The sequence below is a fragment of the Sus scrofa genome, chromosome 5 (genome assembly GCF_000003025.6).
Source record: "Sus scrofa isolate TJ Tabasco breed Duroc chromosome 5, Sscrofa11.1, whole genome shotgun sequence".
Taxonomy (NCBI): Eukaryota; Metazoa; Chordata; class Mammalia; order Artiodactyla; family Suidae; genus Sus; species Sus scrofa.
This window is the reverse complement of record NC_010447.5, coordinates 82,855,929-82,876,202: the sequence shown is the minus strand read 5'-3', so window position 1 is coordinate 82,876,202 and position 20,274 is coordinate 82,855,929. Positions and strand designations below refer to the sequence as shown.

The 20,274-nt window shown below is 39.1% G+C and overlaps 1 protein-coding gene across 1 annotated transcript in view; it reads left to right on the top strand.

Annotated features, from left to right (window-relative positions):
• The window catches only part of UTP20 (UTP20, small subunit processome component), a 102,477-nt gene that overhangs the window by 36,974 nt on the left and 45,229 nt on the right, over positions 1 to 20,274 (top strand). Inside the window, exons 22-30 of the mRNA XM_005664203.3 lie at positions 222 to 407; positions 2,788 to 2,878; positions 3,950 to 4,035; positions 4,933 to 5,058; positions 8,163 to 8,329; positions 11,011 to 11,219; positions 16,145 to 16,288; positions 17,136 to 17,215; positions 19,879 to 20,096. Coding sequence (XP_005664260.1) covers positions 222 to 407; positions 2,788 to 2,878; positions 3,950 to 4,035; positions 4,933 to 5,058; positions 8,163 to 8,329; positions 11,011 to 11,219; positions 16,145 to 16,288; positions 17,136 to 17,215; positions 19,879 to 20,096 — 1,307 coding nt within the window. The remainder of the gene's footprint in view (positions 1 to 221; positions 408 to 2,787; positions 2,879 to 3,949; positions 4,036 to 4,932; positions 5,059 to 8,162; positions 8,330 to 11,010; positions 11,220 to 16,144; positions 16,289 to 17,135; positions 17,216 to 19,878; positions 20,097 to 20,274) is intronic.

The following is a 20,274-nucleotide window of genomic DNA, read 5'->3' as shown; positions in this document are numbered from 1 at the left end:
AACAGTGGACCACAATGAAAGGGATGGAATTCAGCAAGAACAAATGTGAATTCCCTTAGCGATTGATTTGTCGGATAAGGTGCTAAAGAAGGGGTAAATTTGAATGTTGTAGAAGATGCTTGACTAAGGTGTGAGTCCTTGAACTGTGGACGTAGTAGCACCTGTCATAAACATTTAGAACATTTAGCTTCATCTGTCTCATGCCACTCTTTCCACTGCAGCAATGAGTATTACCCAGCAGATCTGCAAGTTGCCCCAACCCAGGATCTGCGAAGAAAAGACAAAGGGCTGGCAGCGGAGGAAATGGAAGAGGAACCTGCAGCTGGAGATGATGAAGAGTTGGAGGAAGAGCTGGAGCCCCAAGATGAACCCTCCCAGAAGAAAAAGACAAGAAGAGCTGCAGCAAAGTAAGTTCAGCACTGCTAAACAATCACACAGCCGTAGATCCAGGGCGAGTGGGAAGAGACCTCTTGTGGCCTCCTGTGAAACAGCCTGGGCCGAGAGAAATTATTCATATAATTATTCACCACAGTGCTTCATCTTTCTGGAATTTTCCTTTACAAACCAAAGAAAACTGCCAGTGTTCTGAGCTTTTGTTTGCTTGCTTGTTTTATTTTTTTCTCGTTCAGCCACAGAATGTTAGAGTTGGCGGGGGGCTTGGGAGTCATCTAATCACAGCTCCTTTTTCTGGTTGTTACATTCTCTTTCTGATTCTCTGAATAATTCATTTACCTCAATTGTTAGAATTTAGAAAAAAAGAGTGACTCTGCTTTCAGAAGTTACTCCAGCTTACTTGGATATTATCCATACTGGGGTCTCAGAGGTCCACCGGATTGGTGCAGTGTTATTTTCACACTTTACATCTCATTTTTTTTTTCTAGGGCCGAACACATGCATATGGAGGCTCCCAGGCTAGGGGTCCAATGGGATCTATAGCTGCTGGCCTATGCCACAGCCACAGCAACGCAGGATCCGAGGCACGTTTGTGACCTACACCGCAGCTCACGGCAATGCTGGATCCTTAACCCACTGGGCAAGGCCAGGGATCGAACCCACATCTTTGTGGATGCTAGTCAGGTTTGTTAACCACTGAGCCACGATGGGAACTCCTGCATTGCATTCTGATATGCCCACTTGTTGAGTGTTCCCAGGAGCCATTTAGGGTTCATCATTCAGCAACCGTAAGAGGTGCCTTCTGCTCAGTGCTGGGCTGCAGGGGTGAACCATGTATAGCCTCTGCAATGCAAGAAGCTCAGGCTAATGCCTGGTGAAATACTTTTATGGGAGAAATGTATATATTTTGTCTTTTTAGGGCCACACTGGCGGCATATGGAAGTTCCCAGGTTAGGGGTCGAATCGGACCTATAGCCACTGGCCTACGCCACAGCCACAGCAACACCAGATCTGAGCCAGGTCAGCAACCTATACCACAGCTAAATATAAAAATGAGTGCTTCCTTCACCCCTCTTTTTCTTCAATATCTGAAGAGGTCATAACTTCCAGCCATTTTTCTCTATATTAACTCACAGGACTTAATAGTTTTGCTTTCTTTTGCCCAGGAGCAGAAAGATGCATTGTTAAATTCAGAGCTGAAGTACCACAACTTGTGTTCTTTCATTCAGTCCTTGCAGAAAACCCGAAAGGTCTTGTCTTTGTTGAGATGAGGAACCTGAGACCAGGAGACATTTAGTGACTCTCCCCAAAGGCAGCCGCTCAGAACAGCTTGGTTTGCACCTCTCTTCACTTCTCCTTGCTTGCGTTCTTGAAATAGGCAAATGAAATCTTTCCAAATCTTAACGGTTCTTTCATTCAGGGTTTTTCTTTTTCTTAAGTCCTAATACATCTTATAAATTATATACAGAGACATAGTGTTTTCTCAAGCATTTTAAAGCTTGTGGGATCTATGAATTAGGAAGCTAAGCATGTAAATGCAGGAATAGCTGTCTTACTGTTTTAGTAGATAATGGGATTTCCTCGGAGCCAGCCCCATCTTCAAATTTAACTTCCAACTACAAAATATTGCCCTTTCTTCCTCCTTCTTGATAACAAGGGCCATGGTTACCCAAACTTGGACCTCTGTTGCCTGACATCAGTTTTTATGTTATATGGGAGTAAGGAAAGAGTTTCCACTGTGGCTCAGCAGTAATGAACCCGACTAGTATCCATGAGGCCATGGGTTCGATCCCTGGCCCTGTTCAGTGGGTTAAGGATCTGGCATTACCGTGAGCTGTGATGCAGGTCGCAGATGTGGCTTGGATCCTGTGTTGCTGTGGCTGTGGTGTAGGTCCGCAGCTGTAGCTCCAATTCAACCCCTAGCCTGGGAACTTCCATATGTCATGGGTGCAGCCCCAAAGAGACAAAAAACAAAAAAAAAGGAAGGTAGGAAGCATCTATTTCCCCACTTTCCTATCTGCTGCATAAAAACTACTTGAGGAATCATTCCAGAAATCATGTGTGTTCAGTTGTGGAATTTATTACTGTTTTGATTCTTTCTACATTTGGTTTACTTTAAACCATTCTAAGCACATCCTGAATGATTTTCTGGGATGGGGAGTCTGGATTTTAGGGGAAGTCCTTCCTGAGATTTGGAATTTCTGAAGAGTTATTTTGTAATGCAAATAATTAAAACTTGTCTGTATAATTAGCAATGAAACTATAGTCAAGGTGTTCTGAATACTTGTCGTAGAGACTAAAATTGGTAGGTACTGTCATCTTAAGAAAATCACGTCTGTTCTTTAATTTTGTTTTTTGTTTGTTTCTCTGTGTGTGTCGTTATTTATTTTTTAGGCAGTTAATCGCTCATTTGCAAGTTTTCTCTAAATTTTCAAACCCACGAGCTTTATATCTGGAATCCAAATTATATGAGCTATATCTTCAGGTAAGTAAAATAAATTCTTGCCACCGTAGTTATATGTGAACTTTTTTCCTACCATTTTCTTTGCCAAGATAACTTTTAGGTTTTCAGTAATTGTTGAATAGGACCCATATCTACATTTTAGGTATAATTTTGTAAAATTAATAGATATTTTCTGTCTTGAGAAATAGTTTTAAACAGTACCGATTTAGTGGCTTTTAAAGGAATTTGGGTGACTAAACTTGATCATCTGTATTAACAGTGAGTATAGCAAAGAACTAGTTGTCTCATGAGAATCAGCTTTAGCAGGGAGTGGGGATGGGAGAGGAGGAGGGATTGTACCCAGAGAACTGGCTACTTTTCACTGCCAGGCAAGTTATTAGCCTTTTGGGGCACTAGTGTTTCAGGATATGTTAGATTGCATGAAAGCAGATAGAATAATCGTGCACTGCAATCGCAATACATGATCTTGAATTCCAGAAAAGGTTGCTGAAAAAATTTCATGTCAGAAGTGGAGTAAGCATTGGATGCATTCTAAACCATCTGGGGAAATGAAATTTTCCCCTTTAATGTGGATGTTTTTTAAATGAAACCTGTTATTTCAGCAGAATTTATCCTTGTTTTGCCTTTAATTTGGATATAACTTATTTATAAAGCCAAAGCTCAAAATTCTCAGATGTCTATAGGAAGCAAAATTCTGAACTGACTGATCAGAGAGCCTGGGAGCATCTTATTGATTGCTGTTACCTTCTGGTTATCAGACCTTTTTCTCATCACAGGGCCAACCCAGTTGGTGTGCCAACCTAGATTCTTGTAGAGCATTGGCTTTGGCCAGAAAACAAGTAGGCCTGAGAGTCTGGTGTGTGGGATGTGGGTGTCAGAGTCTTGTTTTGATTTTGTTTTTTGCATGTATTCTATTCAAATTCCTTTGCCTCCAGGAAAATGTAGAGCTGTTGTCAGGAATCATCTGTAACCCACGTCTAAAAATTTAGATCCTAAGAATTTTAATTTAGCCAATTAGTACAAGTAAACTATGATCCCATGGTATGTGTGTATATGACTTCATTAATTTCTTCTATAAAATATCATCCCTAGTTGTTGCTACACCAAGATCAAACTGTGCAGAAGATAACCCTGGATTGCATAATGACATATAAGCATCCACATATCCTCCCTTACAGGTAAGTTATTTGAAGCTATAGAAACACTCTTGGGGTGGGAAGGACTGATTTTTATCTTTCCACCAGAGAGCCTCTCCTAAAACAATTTTGTAAAGGCCCAGGAAATGTCCCTCTTTTCTAAGAGGTAAATGTAATGCTGTTTTCAGCTGAAAACTGAAAGTGTATTTACTTGTTAAAGGTGCTTCTCCATCGATAACAAGGTAGTAGAGAGAATAAATGGATAAGTATGTGTTGAGAAGGTTATATCACTTTTTCTTGCTTTTATAATGTCATAAAATCTTGGTGATTACTCAGGGAATCATTATAATCATGCTCCAAGAACTGCAAAAAGCTTTTTGTATTATGATTTTTATTTTTTTTGATAAACAGTCTATTTAATATAGTAACTTTACAATCACAACTGCATTTTTATTATAATCTGAACTCAGTTGATTAACTCAATCCCGCTTATTAGTTAGACCAATTTGTACCCACTCAACAATAAATCCTATGTTATCCAAAAGCTTCATGCTTCTATTTACAGTAGTATAGCAAACCTCAAGTTATTTCTTTCTTTTAAGCATCATTCCATTGACAACTTTCCATCTCTAGCATAAGAATATTTAGTATTAGTCAACAAAGACAGCCATCCATTATTCTGAGAAATATTGTATTATGCTTTTTCAAATAGCTGAATTATTGGCTAACCCCTTAAAATCCCTTTTACCTTTTATAATTTGAAAACTTGTCATTTTGGAAGGTATTTGGGTGAAGACTTTCCTTTGTGGATATCAACCACAGTATAACCTATTGCATTTATATATATATACATATATATACACACACATATATATACATATATATATATTACTCATTACATTTTTTAAAAAGTATTTGTGCTTAATTCTATTTTTAAAGGGAAAACTTACAAAGATTGCTTGAAGACAGAAGCTTTAAAGAAGAGATAGTGCATTTTAGCATTTCTGAAGATAATACAGTAGTGAAAACAGCCCACCGAGCAGATCTTTTTCCTATTCTGATGAGGTATGTATACCATTTCAGAGCTGTTTTTTTAAAAGTTGATCACAAGAACAGTTGTGAGTATAGTATTACGTTTCTTTCAACAATTGTAATGGAATATTTCATTTTGAATTTTATTTATTTTTAAAATTGGAACTTTGGGGGAAGTAAAAATGTTATGAGACTTATTTTAGAATATTTTTTCCCTAACATGAGGCAAGACCTTGCCGTGCTGTTATTTTAATAATACTGTTGGAATTCCTGTCGTGGTGCAGTGGAAATGAATCCAACTAGGAACCATGAGGTTTCGGGTTCGATCCCTGGCTTCGCTCAGTGGGTTAAGGATCCGGCATTGCCATGAGCCGTGATGTAGGTTGCAGAGAGGCTGGGATCCTGAGTTGCTGTGGCTGTGGTGTAGGCCGGCAGCTGTAGCTCCGATTCGACCCCTAGCCTGGGACCCTCCATATGCCGTGGGTGCGGCCCCCAAAAATCAATCAATAAATAAATAAATAAAAATTATACTGTTAAAATTTGGCGTGCCTATTGTGACTCTGTGGTAATGGACCCAACTAGTATCTATGAGGATGCAGGTTCAATCCCAGGCCTCGCTCAGTGGGTTAAAGATCCCTGTATTGCTGTGGCTGTGGTAGAGGCCAGCAGCTGCCGCTCCAACTGGAACCCTAGCTTGGGAACTTCCATATGCCTCAGGTTTGGGAAAAAAAAAAAGGCAAAACAAAACAACAACAAGAACCTGTTAAAATTAAATCCAGTATTTCTCTAAGGTGTACGATTGAGAAATAGTAAAAAATAGTTCATTCATTCATTCAGTATGTAGTGAGTTAATGAGGTGTAAAAACTATTGGTTTGTGTTAATTATTTAACCATCTGCATTACAAAACTCTTTTTAGTTTTAATAGTTTTCACAGGATTTTCTGAGTAACAGTCAGTTGTTAGTCCCATTTAAAAGCCCTGCGAGATCCCATCTTACCAAGGACAACAAAGGGAGTCCTTACTATTCCTTTAAGGTTCTGGTATGGCCCAGCCCAGAAAGACCTCTGTAACCCCTCTTCTGTTCACCACTCGCCTCAGAGCCCAAGCCACCTCTTTCTTCCTGATACTTAATCATCCGGCAAGGCCTTTTGTTGTTTATCTCCCTTCTAGAAGGCAAACCCCATGGCTCTTAGTAAACAGTGGTCATAGGAATTTTGTATTCTCTTTTATGATGTAACACCCCACCCCCGTTTTTCTGTTTTTTAATCTACACATTCCCTGTATAGCCTCGGAGAATTAACTGTGGTGGTGGTGGTTGTGGTTGTCTTTGTCTTACTACTGGATTTAACTGGAATGTTTCTAGAAGCAGTCGTTCCTAAAGTGTGGCCTGCTCCTTCTTGGTGGAGGCTGTCCCAGAGATGCTTTCAGGGGATCCATGAAGTTAAAACATTTTCATAATATTACTAAGTTATTGCCTTTTTTCATTGTGCTTAACATTTGTGCTGACCAGGCAAAAGCATGATTGGGACGGTGGCTCCAAACTGCTGGTCATTCTTTGTTGCCATTCTTCATTTCGACAGATCTGGATTCTAAAAAAATAAAATACAAGTTCCTGTTCCTGTGGCACAGTGGTTAATGAATCCGACTAAGAACCATGAGGTTGTGGGTTTGATCCCTGGCCTTGCTCAGTGGGTTAAGGATCCTGCGTTGCTGTGGCTGTGGTGCAGGCTGGTGGCTACAGCTCCAATTGGACCCCTAGCCTGGGAACCTCCATATGCCGCGGGAGCAGCCCTAGAAAAGACAAAATAAATAAATAATAAAAATAAAATAAAAAGCTAGCTTCACTCAATGCCATTGATGGATCTCAAGCCTTGAGTACTTGTCTTATTTTATAGGCCACAGTGGGAGGTATGCATAAAGCATGTCTGCTGCTCACTAGTTCCCATGGAATTTTTTCATTTTCCAAATAGCTGATGCATGTTATAGAATCATTCATGGTTAAAGATCTATTCAAAGTGCAAGACAGATAGATTTTCATGTAGCGAGTTCACAACGGTCACTGACACAGTTTCAGATTCCACCTGGCAACGAGCCTTTAAAGAAACTGCCTCTTGTTGAGGTTTGGTGTAGTATCAGAGTAGAATATCGACAATTATCTGAAAAGAAAGGATTTAAGTAGCCTCCATACTGTTGTCTATAGTGGCTGCACCAGTTTACATTCACACTAAGAGTTTAAGAGGGTTCCCTTTTCTCTGTACCCTCTGCAGCATTTATTATTTGTAGACTTTTTGATGATAGCCATTCTGACAGTGTGAGGTAATTCCTCATTATAGTTTTGATTTGCAAGAAATGTGTGTTTTTAGGCAAAATTGGTATATAGTTTATGTTTGTTCCTTAACGCATCTTGATATCACAATTATTCTACATTCATAAATGAAAAAGAACTGTTTTCTTCTTTCTCTGCTGTGAAAGTTTTTCCTTGAAAGTTTGAAAAATTCATCTGTAAAAATTAGTGTGCTCCAAGTTTACTTATGATTACTGATCTATTCATGTTTTCTTTTTTTTTTTATAATTTTTTTTTTATTTTCCCACTGTATAGCAAGGGGGTCAGGTTATCCTTACATGTATACATTACAATTACATTTTTCCCCCACCCTTTCTTCTTATTCATGTTTTCTTAAGTTATTTTGCTTATTTATATGTATATTTTTCCAGAAAATTACCCATGTAATTGAAATCTTTCCAGTTTCCTTGTTACTTACAGTTATACTCGCTTATTTTGTTTCCTTTTAATCTATATATTCTTGCTTTCATTTTTCCTTGATTAGACTTCCCTCTGGCTTACTTATTTTATTGCTTTTTTTCCTCCTCCACAGAGCCGCCTTCCAGCCATTGTCTTTATTATTTCCTTCTTCCTGCTTCCCATAGACTTGTTTTTGTTGTTGCTGTTTTTAAATCTCTAGATTAAGTATCTGATTTCTCTTTTCATTCTTCCTTGTCTTAGAATACATCCATTTTAATCTGTTGGTACTCTAGCCTCTTAGGAAAACAAAACAACTATGTTTTAGGATTAATGTGCAAAGAAATGATGTGTTAGAAGTAATGTGCAAACAAATAATGTTCTTTGGACTTTTCAGAATTTTATATGGCCGAATGAAGAATAAGACTGGGAGTAAAACTCAAGGGAAATCTGCTTCCGGCACCCGCATGTCCATTGTTCTGAGGTTCCTCGCCGGGACCCAACCTGAAGAGATCCAGATATTCTTAGACCTGCTCTTTGAACCTGTGAAGCACTTTAAGGATGGTAGCTGTCAACTACCTGCCACTCTGAATGCGTGTTGTCTGCTTTGATCTGCTCTCTCAGGCTGTTTCTCACATTCTCGAGCATCTTTCTAACAGGGTTGCTTCTCCCAGTCTCAGTGGTGGTCTTTTTGCTGACATGCAATTTATTTTAGACCTAGATTGAATTAGGAGATCCTGGGGATTATCATCATCCCTGTGCTAATAATAACCCCCTGATCAGAAAATGTACATTTTGTTGTTGTTGTTGTACATTTAGGCCATTTGATAAATAGTATTTATCCTTTTGCAATGAGTAGGTTTCTCCTAAAACATGCTGCAAAATTAATCTTTTTTTTTTTTTTTTTCTTGCTTTTTAGGGCCCCACCTCTGGCATATGGAGGTTCCCAGGCTAGGGGTCCAATCGGAGCTACGGCTGCCAGCCACAGCCACAGCCACAGCCACAGCAATGCAGGATTCAGGCCTCATCTGTGACCTACACCACAGCTCACGGCAATGCCAGATCCTTAACCCACTGAGCAAGGCCAGGGATCGAACCCACAACCTCATGGTTCCTAGTCAGATTCGTTTTGCCTGGGCCACCACGGAAACTCCTCAGTTGATCTTTAAAATAACCACATTGTTTCATGACTTGTTTCCATTTTACACATAAGGAAACTGAGGCTTAGAAGGGTAAGTATTTCGCCCATACTGAAGCTGGGATTTGAACCCAGATCTTCCTGACTATAGTACCTAATTGTCTTGCTTTAAGCACACAGGTGTTTATCTGTAGGATGATGTGCTGTGCTTTTGTGATATTGTCCTATGAAGGAAACTGACTGTAATGAATGCAGAAGTTTTGTTCAGAGTAATTGCCTCTGTTTTAAGAGGGTAGCTGTAAATAATACTTGTGGATAGACCATTTAGGTCTATGAATCAATAGGTTCATGATCTCATGGCAGTTGGTTTGAAGTAAAGCTCAAGTACTAACAATTCAGTCTTTTAAGTAAATTAGTAAATCAGTATGGTACCTATTTTTAAAGGACTATTATTTATTTACCAGGGGCTGTGAGATAAATAAAACACTTGATTTTCGGCATTAAAGGAGCTTGTAATATAGTAAGACATTTTCTTTGGAACCATTGAAGTTAGCACAGTCCATGAAAGCTGTGAAAGAGAAAATGTATGGCAAGTTGATAGAATAAAATGGAATTCCTCAGGTTTTGAGAAATAGTATAAATAGACTGAGAATTGGGCTTAGAAACTTAGTTTTGTCACAAGTTTCTTTTTTCTTTTTTTCTTTTGCTTTTTAGGGCTGCACCTGCAGCATATGGAAGTTTCCAGGCCAGGAAGTTGAACCAGAGGTACAGCTCCAGGCCTGTGCTACAGCCACAGCTTTGCAAGATCTGAGCCTCTTCTGTGGCCTGCACCACAAGCCCATGGCAGTGCTTGATCCTTAATCCACTGACTGAGCCAGGGATCAAACTAGCATCCTCATGGATTCTAGTCGGATTCGTTTCCACTGAGCCACAATGGGCACTCCCTGTTTCATTACTCTCCTTTATCCCTCAGTTGTCTCGTCTATAAAGTGATATAGTAAAACCTTCTGTATCCAGCTTATTGAATGTTTGATAAGAATCAAAAGGAGAAAAATATAGGTAAAGTACATTATCGTCCATAAATCATAACAATAGAAAATACTGTATTCTTGAGGGAAAGTGAAAGGATGCCGTAATTATCAATAGTAATGAACATACAGACAGCCAAAACACATGAAGAGATGTTCAATATAACGAACATTAGAGAAATGCAAATCAAAACTACTATGAGATACCACCTTACACTAGCCAGAATGGCCCCCATCAAAAAGTCTACAAACAATAAATACTGGAGAGGGTGTGGAGGAAAGGGAACTTTCCTACACTGTTGGTGGGAAAGTAAATTGGTACAACCACAATGGAAAGCAGTATGGAGGTTCCTCAAAAACTAAAGACAGAATTACCATATTATCCAGCAACCCCATTTCTGGACATATATCTAGAGAAAACCATGACTCAAAAAGATACATGCATTCCAGCATTCACTGCAGCACTATTTGCATTAGCCAAGATACGGAAACAACCTAAATGTTCATCAACAAAGGAATGGATCAAAAAGATGTGGTACATATATACAGTGGAATATTACTCAGCCATGAAAAAGAATGAAATAGTGCCATTTGCAGCAACATAGATAGACCTAGAGGTTATCATACTAAGTGAATTTAGTCAGACAGTGAAAGACAAATATCATGATATCATTTCTATATGAAATCTATTAAAAAAGATACAAATGAACTTATTTGCAGAACAGAAACAGATTCACAGACTTTGAAAAACATAGAGTTACCAAAGGGGACAGGTAGTTGGGAGCATAAGATGGACTTGGGATTTGGGGTTGGCATATGCACACTGAGGTAAGTGAAATGATTGGCCAAATAGGACCTGCTGTTTAGCACAGAGAACTCTGTCCAATGTTCTAAAAAGAAAAAGAATCTAAAAGTGAATGGATGTGTGTTCATGTATAACTGAATCACTTTGTGGCACAGTGGAAAATATCGCAACATTGTAAATCAACCCTACTTAAATAGAATTTTTAAAAATGAAAACAAATAGTAACAAACTAATATTTCCCTTCATCTGTCTTTGCTTCTCTCTTTTTCACTAGGAGAGTGCCATTCTGCTGTCATACAAGCAGTAGAAGACTTGGATTTATCTAAAGTTCTTCCTTTAGGTCGTCAGCATGGTATCCTAAATAGCCTTGAGATAGTATTAAAGAACATTAGCCATTTGATCAGCTCTTACTTACCAAAGATTCTGCAGATACTGCTCTGCATGACTGCAACTGCATCACACATCCTTGACCAACGAGAAAAGGTGAGAGATTCACTTTAGATGCTGATTTCTTGGGCTAATACAAATCTATGTTTTACTTGAGAATTTGGTGGGGCCTGAATATTTAACATCCGTCTAGGTTAAATCTTTCTTATGTAAAGCATCTCTTTAAAATGGCTTTTGCTATAATGGGAATCTTTACCTTTATAAATATTTATGAATAGCTAAAAATGCAGATTATATCAAGTATCTATTTTAAAAGGAGATGAGATGGTAGGGAGGGAGTTAGTTCTATATACATCTTAGAAACCAGAGTCAGAGACAGTTGAGCTAGGTTTCTTAGATTTTAATTTCAGGAGCCTGGAAGTCTAGGACATCTTTCAACTCTCATTTATTCAGAATGGTTGGAGAACAATGTTAGCATTGTCCTTGTTATTTTGAGATAGAGTTTCCTAGAGCTCTTTTAAAAGTAAATGCTTGCCTGCTGTAAGTGCAATGTTTTAAATAAACGTAAGTAGCAAGATTGGGCAAGACAAGCTAGCTAGCTAACTGCCAAGAAGCTTCATAGGTGGTGCTTAGGAAATGTTTCCTGAATTATATTCAAGACAATAGATTTATGTTCTTTTGAAACCAGTATGTGGACATAAGTATACTTTTTGAAGTTTAGGAAAACCATGTTTTAAGGACTCAAGGCTCCTTGGAGAAAATGGGACTTGAAGTAAATAAAGATCTAGACTCAGCTCTCTGCTGTTGATTCTCTGCTCTCATTCATTTGTTTTGATTTATGGATATTCCTGGTGAACTGCCTCTCAAATACAGTCATAACTGAAAATTGACTGCCAAATTTTATGCTGCTTTTTCAGACTGCGTGGATATTAATTTGCTTTAGTAATGAAATAATATCCTCTGATTACCAAGATCCAGAGATTTAAAATTCACCCTTCATTTTTGGAGGCACTATTTTGTTTCCATCATTTCACTCATCCCTTCAACAAATATTAATTGGGCCCCTCCTGTGTGTCAGGCACTGTGCTAAGCACTAGGATGAAGCAGCAAACACAAGTTCATGTCCATTTAATTATTCAGTAAATACTTAAACCTGCTATCTGCCAGACATTGTTGTAGGTGGAGAATGAGATGATAAGGACTCCATCTCTTGGGGAGAAGATTATAAATAAATACATAAATAATTAGAATCATGCCAGATGGCAAGTTCTAAGAGGAAAATGAACACAGCAGGCTCCTCTGCAGATCTCTGAAGCTCATTCTCTGTCACTCTCTCCTCTCTAATCCCCTGCCTTGTGAATTCTGGCCACCATAGCCTCCCCAAGTTACACAACTCTGTCTCCTCATTTTAGGAAGGTTGTTGGATTCTGCCTGCTCTCTTTCTTCCCACACCAAGGCCTGAAACTCTCCAGGCAGGAAGCTGGGGAAGGTGTAGGGCTCATCTCGCCTGTTTCCCCTCCTTCAGGCATTATCGTCCTCTGCTGCCTGCTGTCCAGCGTCCAGAAATCATTGTGTCATATTCTGTTCAGTCTATTAGTGTCTTGAGAGGGGAGGTTAAATCTTGTCCTGACTAGAAGCAGTAAAACCACCGGAAAGAAGCAGGCAGAACAGTCCTCTGACCCACACAGGGTTGGGAACAGCTCCCGTTCCCTGCAGCCAGAGCGGAAACTGTGTTAAGACCTGGGGCATCAGGCAGAGTCCTTGGAAGGGGGTTGGTTCCATGGTGGAGGCAGGGGATCCCAGGAGGAAAGGCTACCATGACACCACCTAGCAGAGCTTACAAAGGTCAAACCTTTTCCAGTTAAGTTAACTGCATCCCAGTGGAAAGCTCAAAAAACTTCCAGATGGTTTAAACAAAACTAGAATTCAGTGTCTGACATCCAGTCAAGTACTACTTGGCATGCGAGGAAAGAGTAAGATTTTCCAGCCATTGGAAGAACATTTCAGGCAGAGAAAATGACTAGTATTGCCAAGTCCCTGAAGCAGAACAGTCTTGACATATTGTAAGAAGAGATAGAAGGTGGAGGTGGCCAAAGCACAGTGTATAAGATGAGGTCAAGAGATAGGTAGGGCCTTGCAGGCCATGGCAGGGAGCTGGATTTACTCTGAAGTGTGCTCAGAAACCTCTGAGAGGTTTGAAGCAAGGGAATTAGAAGGTCAGTTTGATGTTTTAAAATTACCACTTTGCTTTGTTGGAAAAGAGGCCATGGGTGGGGGCAGGAGGGGAAGCTGAAAAGCGGTCTTGGAAGGTCTTTTCCCCTGGGTTACGTGAGAGCATCGGGGCCCTACGGAGAATTCCGTGAGAATTTGACTTTTTGCCTCACAGTGTGGTAGTGACTACCTACACACGGATATATTAAATCACGGAAGGTCAGAGGTTTCACAACCCCTCTATAAGTCCTCTGACTTTTTGGTTAACTTAGAAGTTACTCAGTAATGAGGTCTTACTCCTGAGTCAACAATCAGTAACTCAAAAGATCATTTATGCAATTTCACAGTTCTTTAGGTCGTGAAGTGCTAGTAGTCTTCTTGATAGATAGGAGCTTCCTTTTCTTTCTTTCTTTTTTTTAATTCTTGGACAAGTCCAAGGCATTCCTTGAGGTTCTGCAATGAATTATGGCACAGTAATATTACTCAAGTGAATTAAAGTTCTACATTTATGTGTTTGAGCTAAGTTACATATTTACTTTTTGCTTTCTGATCCTCCAAGGCATTGACTGACACTGAAATGTGTGTCTTGAGGGATTTTGAGGGTTGTTTTGGTTTGGATTTGGGGGTTTGTTTTTGTTTGGGGGGTTTTGGTTCATTTAAGCAGTGAAGTAACTTGCTAATATCCATAAACTCAGTCATATGGACTGTTCCTCTAGGAAATAAAGTCTGCAGTTGCTTATTTTCAGGATTTTTCTCCAGTTTAGTCAACAGTTACTGAGTAGACTATAGTTCTAAAAGAGAAGAGAACATACAGATCCTGCTTGATGGGGAGGGGGCTGATGAGAATGCGGAAAAGGAGGGCGTCTGACTTGGTGTCCTGTTGGCCAAGGTTAGTTTCTTATTGCTCCAGGGGATACCATGCTTTTTCAAATATCATAGTTTTAGTCTTTCACCAAATATGATCTAGCTGAAAATATTGCCAGTAGAAATGAAGCAGAAGAGAATGACGTGTAACCATGTCACCTTCTCATGCTTGCCTGTCATCTCCTGTCTTTATAACTTGTACAGTGAGATAATTACCCAGAAGTAAACAGTAGAAACTGGGTAGATATGTGGGCGATCATGATTCCTCAGACTTGGACAGCAAATTAATGGCATCCATGTTCCTACTCTTTTGAATTTAAAATGTACCATTTCAGATTCACATACTTGTGTTGATCAGATGGTCAGATTGTTGTGACAGGTAACTTCCCTATTAGTTTTCTTCATGATATCTCAGCCTTAACACTTGACATTCGTTACGTTAGAGCATTTGCGCTGCTTTCAGACGTTTTAGCGAGTTTATAGATTTTAATGTCAGCAGTTAAGGTCGTGTAAAAATAAGTTGCCACTTAATATATCCAGAGCTCACAATATACTAATAAAGTGGAAGAATGGAACTAGAGACTCTCATACTAAGTGAAATAAGTCAGAGAGAGAAAGACAAATAGCATATGGTATCCCTTATATCTAGAATTTAGTGTGTGGCACAAATGAACCTTTCCACGGGAAAGAAACTCATGGATTTGGAGAACAGAGTTGTGGTTGCCAAGGGGGAGGGGGAGGGAATGGGATGGACTGGGAATCTGGAGTTAATAGATGCGGACTATTGCCTTTGGAGTGAATAAGCAATGAGATCCTGCTGTATAGCACTGGGAACTATATCTAGTCACGTGTGATGGAGCATGATGGAAGATAATGTGAGAAAAACAATGTATACATGTATGTGTGTGTGACTGGGTCGCTTTGCTATACAGTAGAAAATTGTCAGGACACTGTAAAGCAAGTATAATGAAAAAAATAAAGATCATTAAAAAAAAAAGAACATTTAGGGGTCGAGACTTCCTTGATTTGTTTGGTTTTTACAACATTCTGTGCTTGGGAGAAATCTCTTTGAGGTCTTTCTCTCTCCTCTGCCTGGCCTAAATCTCTTGAAGACCTTCATGAGATTACCCTTCTCTAATTTATAGTAATTCTTCTATCAAATATCTTTGGCATTTTCCATCTCTCATATAATTCGATAAAGTTTCCTTCAGTAAGATTTTCATTTGAGGCCAGGACTCTGGCTAGCATGCCATTGAACCCATTGGTAGAAGCTCAGTGTATTTTTCTACAATGAGCTGAAAAAGGTTGGCTGCATTATTTATAATTTTGTAACTCATAGGGAAGGAGATGCCAGTGGAAGTAGCAATATCTGTTCTTAAAAGAAATTTGCTGTTGATTTAGACATCTGCCCATGCCAGCCTCTATGCCTCTAAAAAGACAAACCATTTTTGTTTTTTTTTTTTCCGGATTGTATTTTTCTTGGAGTTGTGTATTTTGAGCTCTTTCCAGCCCTTAATTCAGTCACCTCATTCTCTTTTACTGCACAAAGTATGAAGAGACCATAAATTCTTTAACTAGACTAATTTTAGCAAGAATAATCAAAACTCCTAGTCTTAAAAAACGATGAAAATAATAATAATAGAAAACAAGAACAAAGTGAATTTCATTTGAAGTGAAGGTTTAAAATTTTTTCCCCTAATCTGAGGCATTGTGATGGCAGGAAAAGTTTCAATTAGGGTGTTCAAAGTCTCTTTTTCTCCCTTCTTGTTCAATGAGAAAAACCATATGACTTGCTCTGTTGATTTTCCATGTGAAGCAGAACCAGAGTCGACAGACTTAATAACAGAATTTCCCATTTGATTCCTATCCTTCTGAGCAGGTGTACCTCCCAGAGGAGTCAAGGGTAAAAACAGTATTTTTTTAAATGGAAGATCTTTATTTTTCAGATACAGCTGAGGTTTATTAACCCACTGAAAAATCTAAGACGCCTTGGAATCAAAATGGTAACTGATATCTTTTTGGATTGGGAGTCCTATCAGTTCCGAACAGAAGAAATTGATGCCGTGTTCCATGGCGCCGTCTGGCCCCAGGTGAACCTCGATTTCTACATTCTGCCCAGATACCTTTGCTTCTTCCTTTGTTATTTCTTCACCAGCACAGCCTACACCCAGACAGGAATGCCTGTCTTGGTCCTTTCATTCAGGTCAAGATTGTTTCTTGCAGTTTCAGAACACTTTTCTTTGTCTCCACTACCACCTAAAGCTCAAGAGCTAGTGTGTGCAATACCGTGACATTTATACTTAATTTGAATACAATTGTGTCTCTTAAGCAAAGGTGACTTTTGTAGCATCTCACATAATGTGCCTCTGGGTTTTAACAAGCATGAGGGTAAATACACAGGGTTTTTGTTACTTATTTCCTTGTTTGATTTCTCTGGTCATCACCATTTGGTGACAATAACTCCTGTAGTTACAGCTGAGACCGTAGAAGAGACTTGATTTTAAGAAAGATTTTTCCGGAGTTCCTGTCATGGTGCAGCGGAAACGAATCCGATTAGGAGCTGTGAGGTTGCTGGTTCGATCCCTGCCCTTGCTCAGTGGGTTAAGGATCCAGCATTGCCGTGAGTTGTGGTGTAGGTCACAGATGCGGCTCGGATCCGGTGTTGCTGTGGCTGTGGGGTAGGCCAGCAGCTGTGGCTCCAATTGGACCCCTAGCCTGAGAACCTCCATATGCCGCGAGTGCAGCCCTAAAAAGACAAAAAACAAAAAAAAAGAAAGATGTATCGTTGCTCACTTTGACCTTTAAATGGTAATCTCTGTCCCTTGTCTCTCTCATCCTCCGATATGATTGCTATCCTTGTTCTGCTTTTTCAATTTTTTTTTTCTATAATTTGTGTATATGTTTTTATTTTGTTTCTGTTTTTATTTTGTGTCCTAGATCAACAGGCTTGGATCTGAGAGTCAGTATTCTCCTACTCCACTGCTGAAGTTAATTAGTATCTGGAGCAGAAACGCAAGGTGTATAATCTTTTTCCTTCTAAAATGACAATGATTTAGACTAATCTAGTCAAAACTAGTCAAGGGAACTAATACATGGAAAGAGCATAAATAAACTACTTTTAGTGCAGTTAAACTATTAGGATAAGGTAGTCAAATAAGGTAGTCAAATCTCAAAGTACATAGTTTGAAGAAAAATATAAGTTGCTGAGCGATAGGTACAGTGTGATCCAGGAAAAATGCTTTTATATGTGCATGTGTGTGTGTATAAATATAAAATGAAATAGAAAATTATGAAAGGGTACATGGGAAACTATTAGTGTCACTGTAGCCTGTGGAGGCTTGGTGAGCCAGAGCAGGAAAGGGCTACTTTTCATGATACATCTTTGGAGGGTTTGAACTGTTTATAACAATAAAAAAGGAAAAAATAGATAAAATAACATTTTGCAATTTAATATAAATTGAGATTGTAGAGTACATATTATATCAAAACTTACACATTTGTTGCTGTTTTTACAGTTTCATTAAAACTTGAAAATTAATGGTATTAGAACTGATACGGCTGTTATTCCAATGTGTAGTAGTTGTGTCAGCAGTTTGATTTGACCTGGCAGGGGGAAAAACAGATGTGAAACACACTAGGTAGTCATATCATCACTTAAAAATTTTAAAAAGCTGTTTTGTATTTGGCATTCTATGTCTTTTTTTTTTTTCCTAGTTCCCACTTAAAATCAGAAAAATTTCACAGGTTTTGTAAGTTTTCTAGATCACTATCTTCTTTGTTAATTTTAAACTCCATCTAGGAGTTCCCGTCGTGGCGCAGTGGTTAATGAATCCGACTAGGAACCATGAGGTTGCGGGTTCGGTCCCTGCCCTTGCTCAGTGGGTTAACGATCCGGCGTTGCCGTGAGCTGTGGTGTAGGTTGCAGACGCGGCTCGGATCCCGCGTTGCTGTGGCTCTGGCGTAGGCCGGTGGCTACAGCTCCGATTCAACCCCTAGCCTGGGAACCTCCATATGCCGAGGGAGCGGCCCAAGAAATAGCAACAACAACAACAACAACAGCAACAAAAAAGACAAAAGACAAAAAAAATAAAAATAAAAATAAATAAACTCCATCTAACTATGCATTCATTGCTCATGGTCATAAATCAGCATCCTTTTGAGGACATTATAAGCCACTTACAGAACCTTCATCTGCCGATGGTTCAAAGATGCTGTGTTACAGACCAAACGTATATTGACTGAAGAGTCTGGAAACTTTACCTATGTTTATCTCCGTGATGGAAGCAGTCTTAAGTTGACCCTGATCTATTTTGAAGAACGAAAGAATAAAAGAAAATGCTTTATTATCGATTCAGTGATGTTTACAATCTTAGCATCACTTTTTACAGAATTAGGCATCATACTGTATATAACTAGGTTTTGATTTTTTTTTTCCCATATATATTGTGTCATGACCATTTCCTTATGTCATTAAACAGTCTTCAAAGACAAACCAAACACTTTGGCATTGTCTTCTTCAGGAAAGCCTGTTTTATTTTTACTGGTCAGAAGGGCTCCTTTTATTTACTTCCCAGTTTGAGAAAGCAGTTTCATCTCTTGTTTTATCATTGGACATTTACAGGCAGCACCTCATAGGCATACTTGAGAAGTGCTTTCTAGTTGTATCATTGTTCTACAAATAAGCCATGAGGACTTTCTTCCAAGAAGACTTTATCACGGGGCCTCAATTTGATGTAGGCTGGGTCTGTGATACTCAAAGATATAGAACCACAGCAGCCACTTCATTCTCTTCTACAGTTTCTTGCTCATTGACAGTAATGGAGATGAAAAAATGTAAAGTGTCTTGCTTGGTGCCTCCCCATACTTACCCCAGTGTCTTTTGGACATGTGAATATAACCTCTTGGAACTTTCCATTTGTCAGGACTTCAGTATGATAAAGTGTTGGAGCTCTTTCACCAGGGATGATGAATTGGTTAAAGCCAAACTTTGGATTTTTTCAGATTGGCCTTTCTACTAATTGTTGGGCTTGCATCTCTGGCTGTAAAACAGTTGCTAGTTTGCCAGTGGCCAGAGAGCCTTTGTATTCTCTACCCTTTGAGGGTGTCTTTTGTGTGAGTCTTACATTATTGGGAATGGATTTATCCCCCTCCCTTGGCAAATGATCCTAATCTCTGAATGTTGCATACCCTGATACAGCAAATTTTTTGTTTGGGCTGTTGATCTGTACCACTAATTTTCATTAAGGTGGTGCATTGGTTTTTATGTGAGCATATAAACATTCACCTTCTAGAAGGCTTATGATAAAAAAACACCCTTTCTTTTAGGAAGGAGCTTAGACTGTGGTTCAGAGCTCAGCTCTGCCATTAGCTCAATGGCTTTGGATGATTCTCCAACTTCTTCATCCGTAATGTGGGGACAGTGTTACTACCTCATAGAGATATTATGAGGATTAAATAAGAAATGTACATAAAGTGCCCAGATAATACAATGTTTTACCTAAAATTATTTCCCATTGAATTTTAGATTTTAAAGTAGTTTTCCTCTTGAATAATCTTATTAGTGAGCATATGTACACATAAATATTCATTAAACTCAACATGAAAGTTCACATGCAAGATGTTTTTAGAAATAACCATGTTGAGAAAGAAGGTGACTATTTCATTGGGGGGTTTTTTGCAGATATTTCCCCTTCCTGGCTAAACAGAAACCTGGGCACCCGGAATGTGACATCCTGACCAATGTTTTTGCAATTCTCTCAGCGAAGAATCTCTCAGATGCCACAGCCAGTATTGTGATGGAAATAGCTGATGACCTTCTTAGCCTTCCAGATTTTGAACCCACAGAAACAGTTTTCAGCTTGCCTGTAACTGGATGTATATACGCAGAAAGTGGAGATGGTATGTTAGCTGTCCAAAGCAAATGATGCTTATACTTCTGAGGTATTGTTTGTGCCCTCAGGATGGAAACTTCGATAGACTCTGACTCTTTGGATACTATTAAAAGGGTTTCTTTTCTCTAGGACTTCATACTGATTGATGTAAACTGAATTTTCGTTGCCGTGGGTAGAAATTCCAA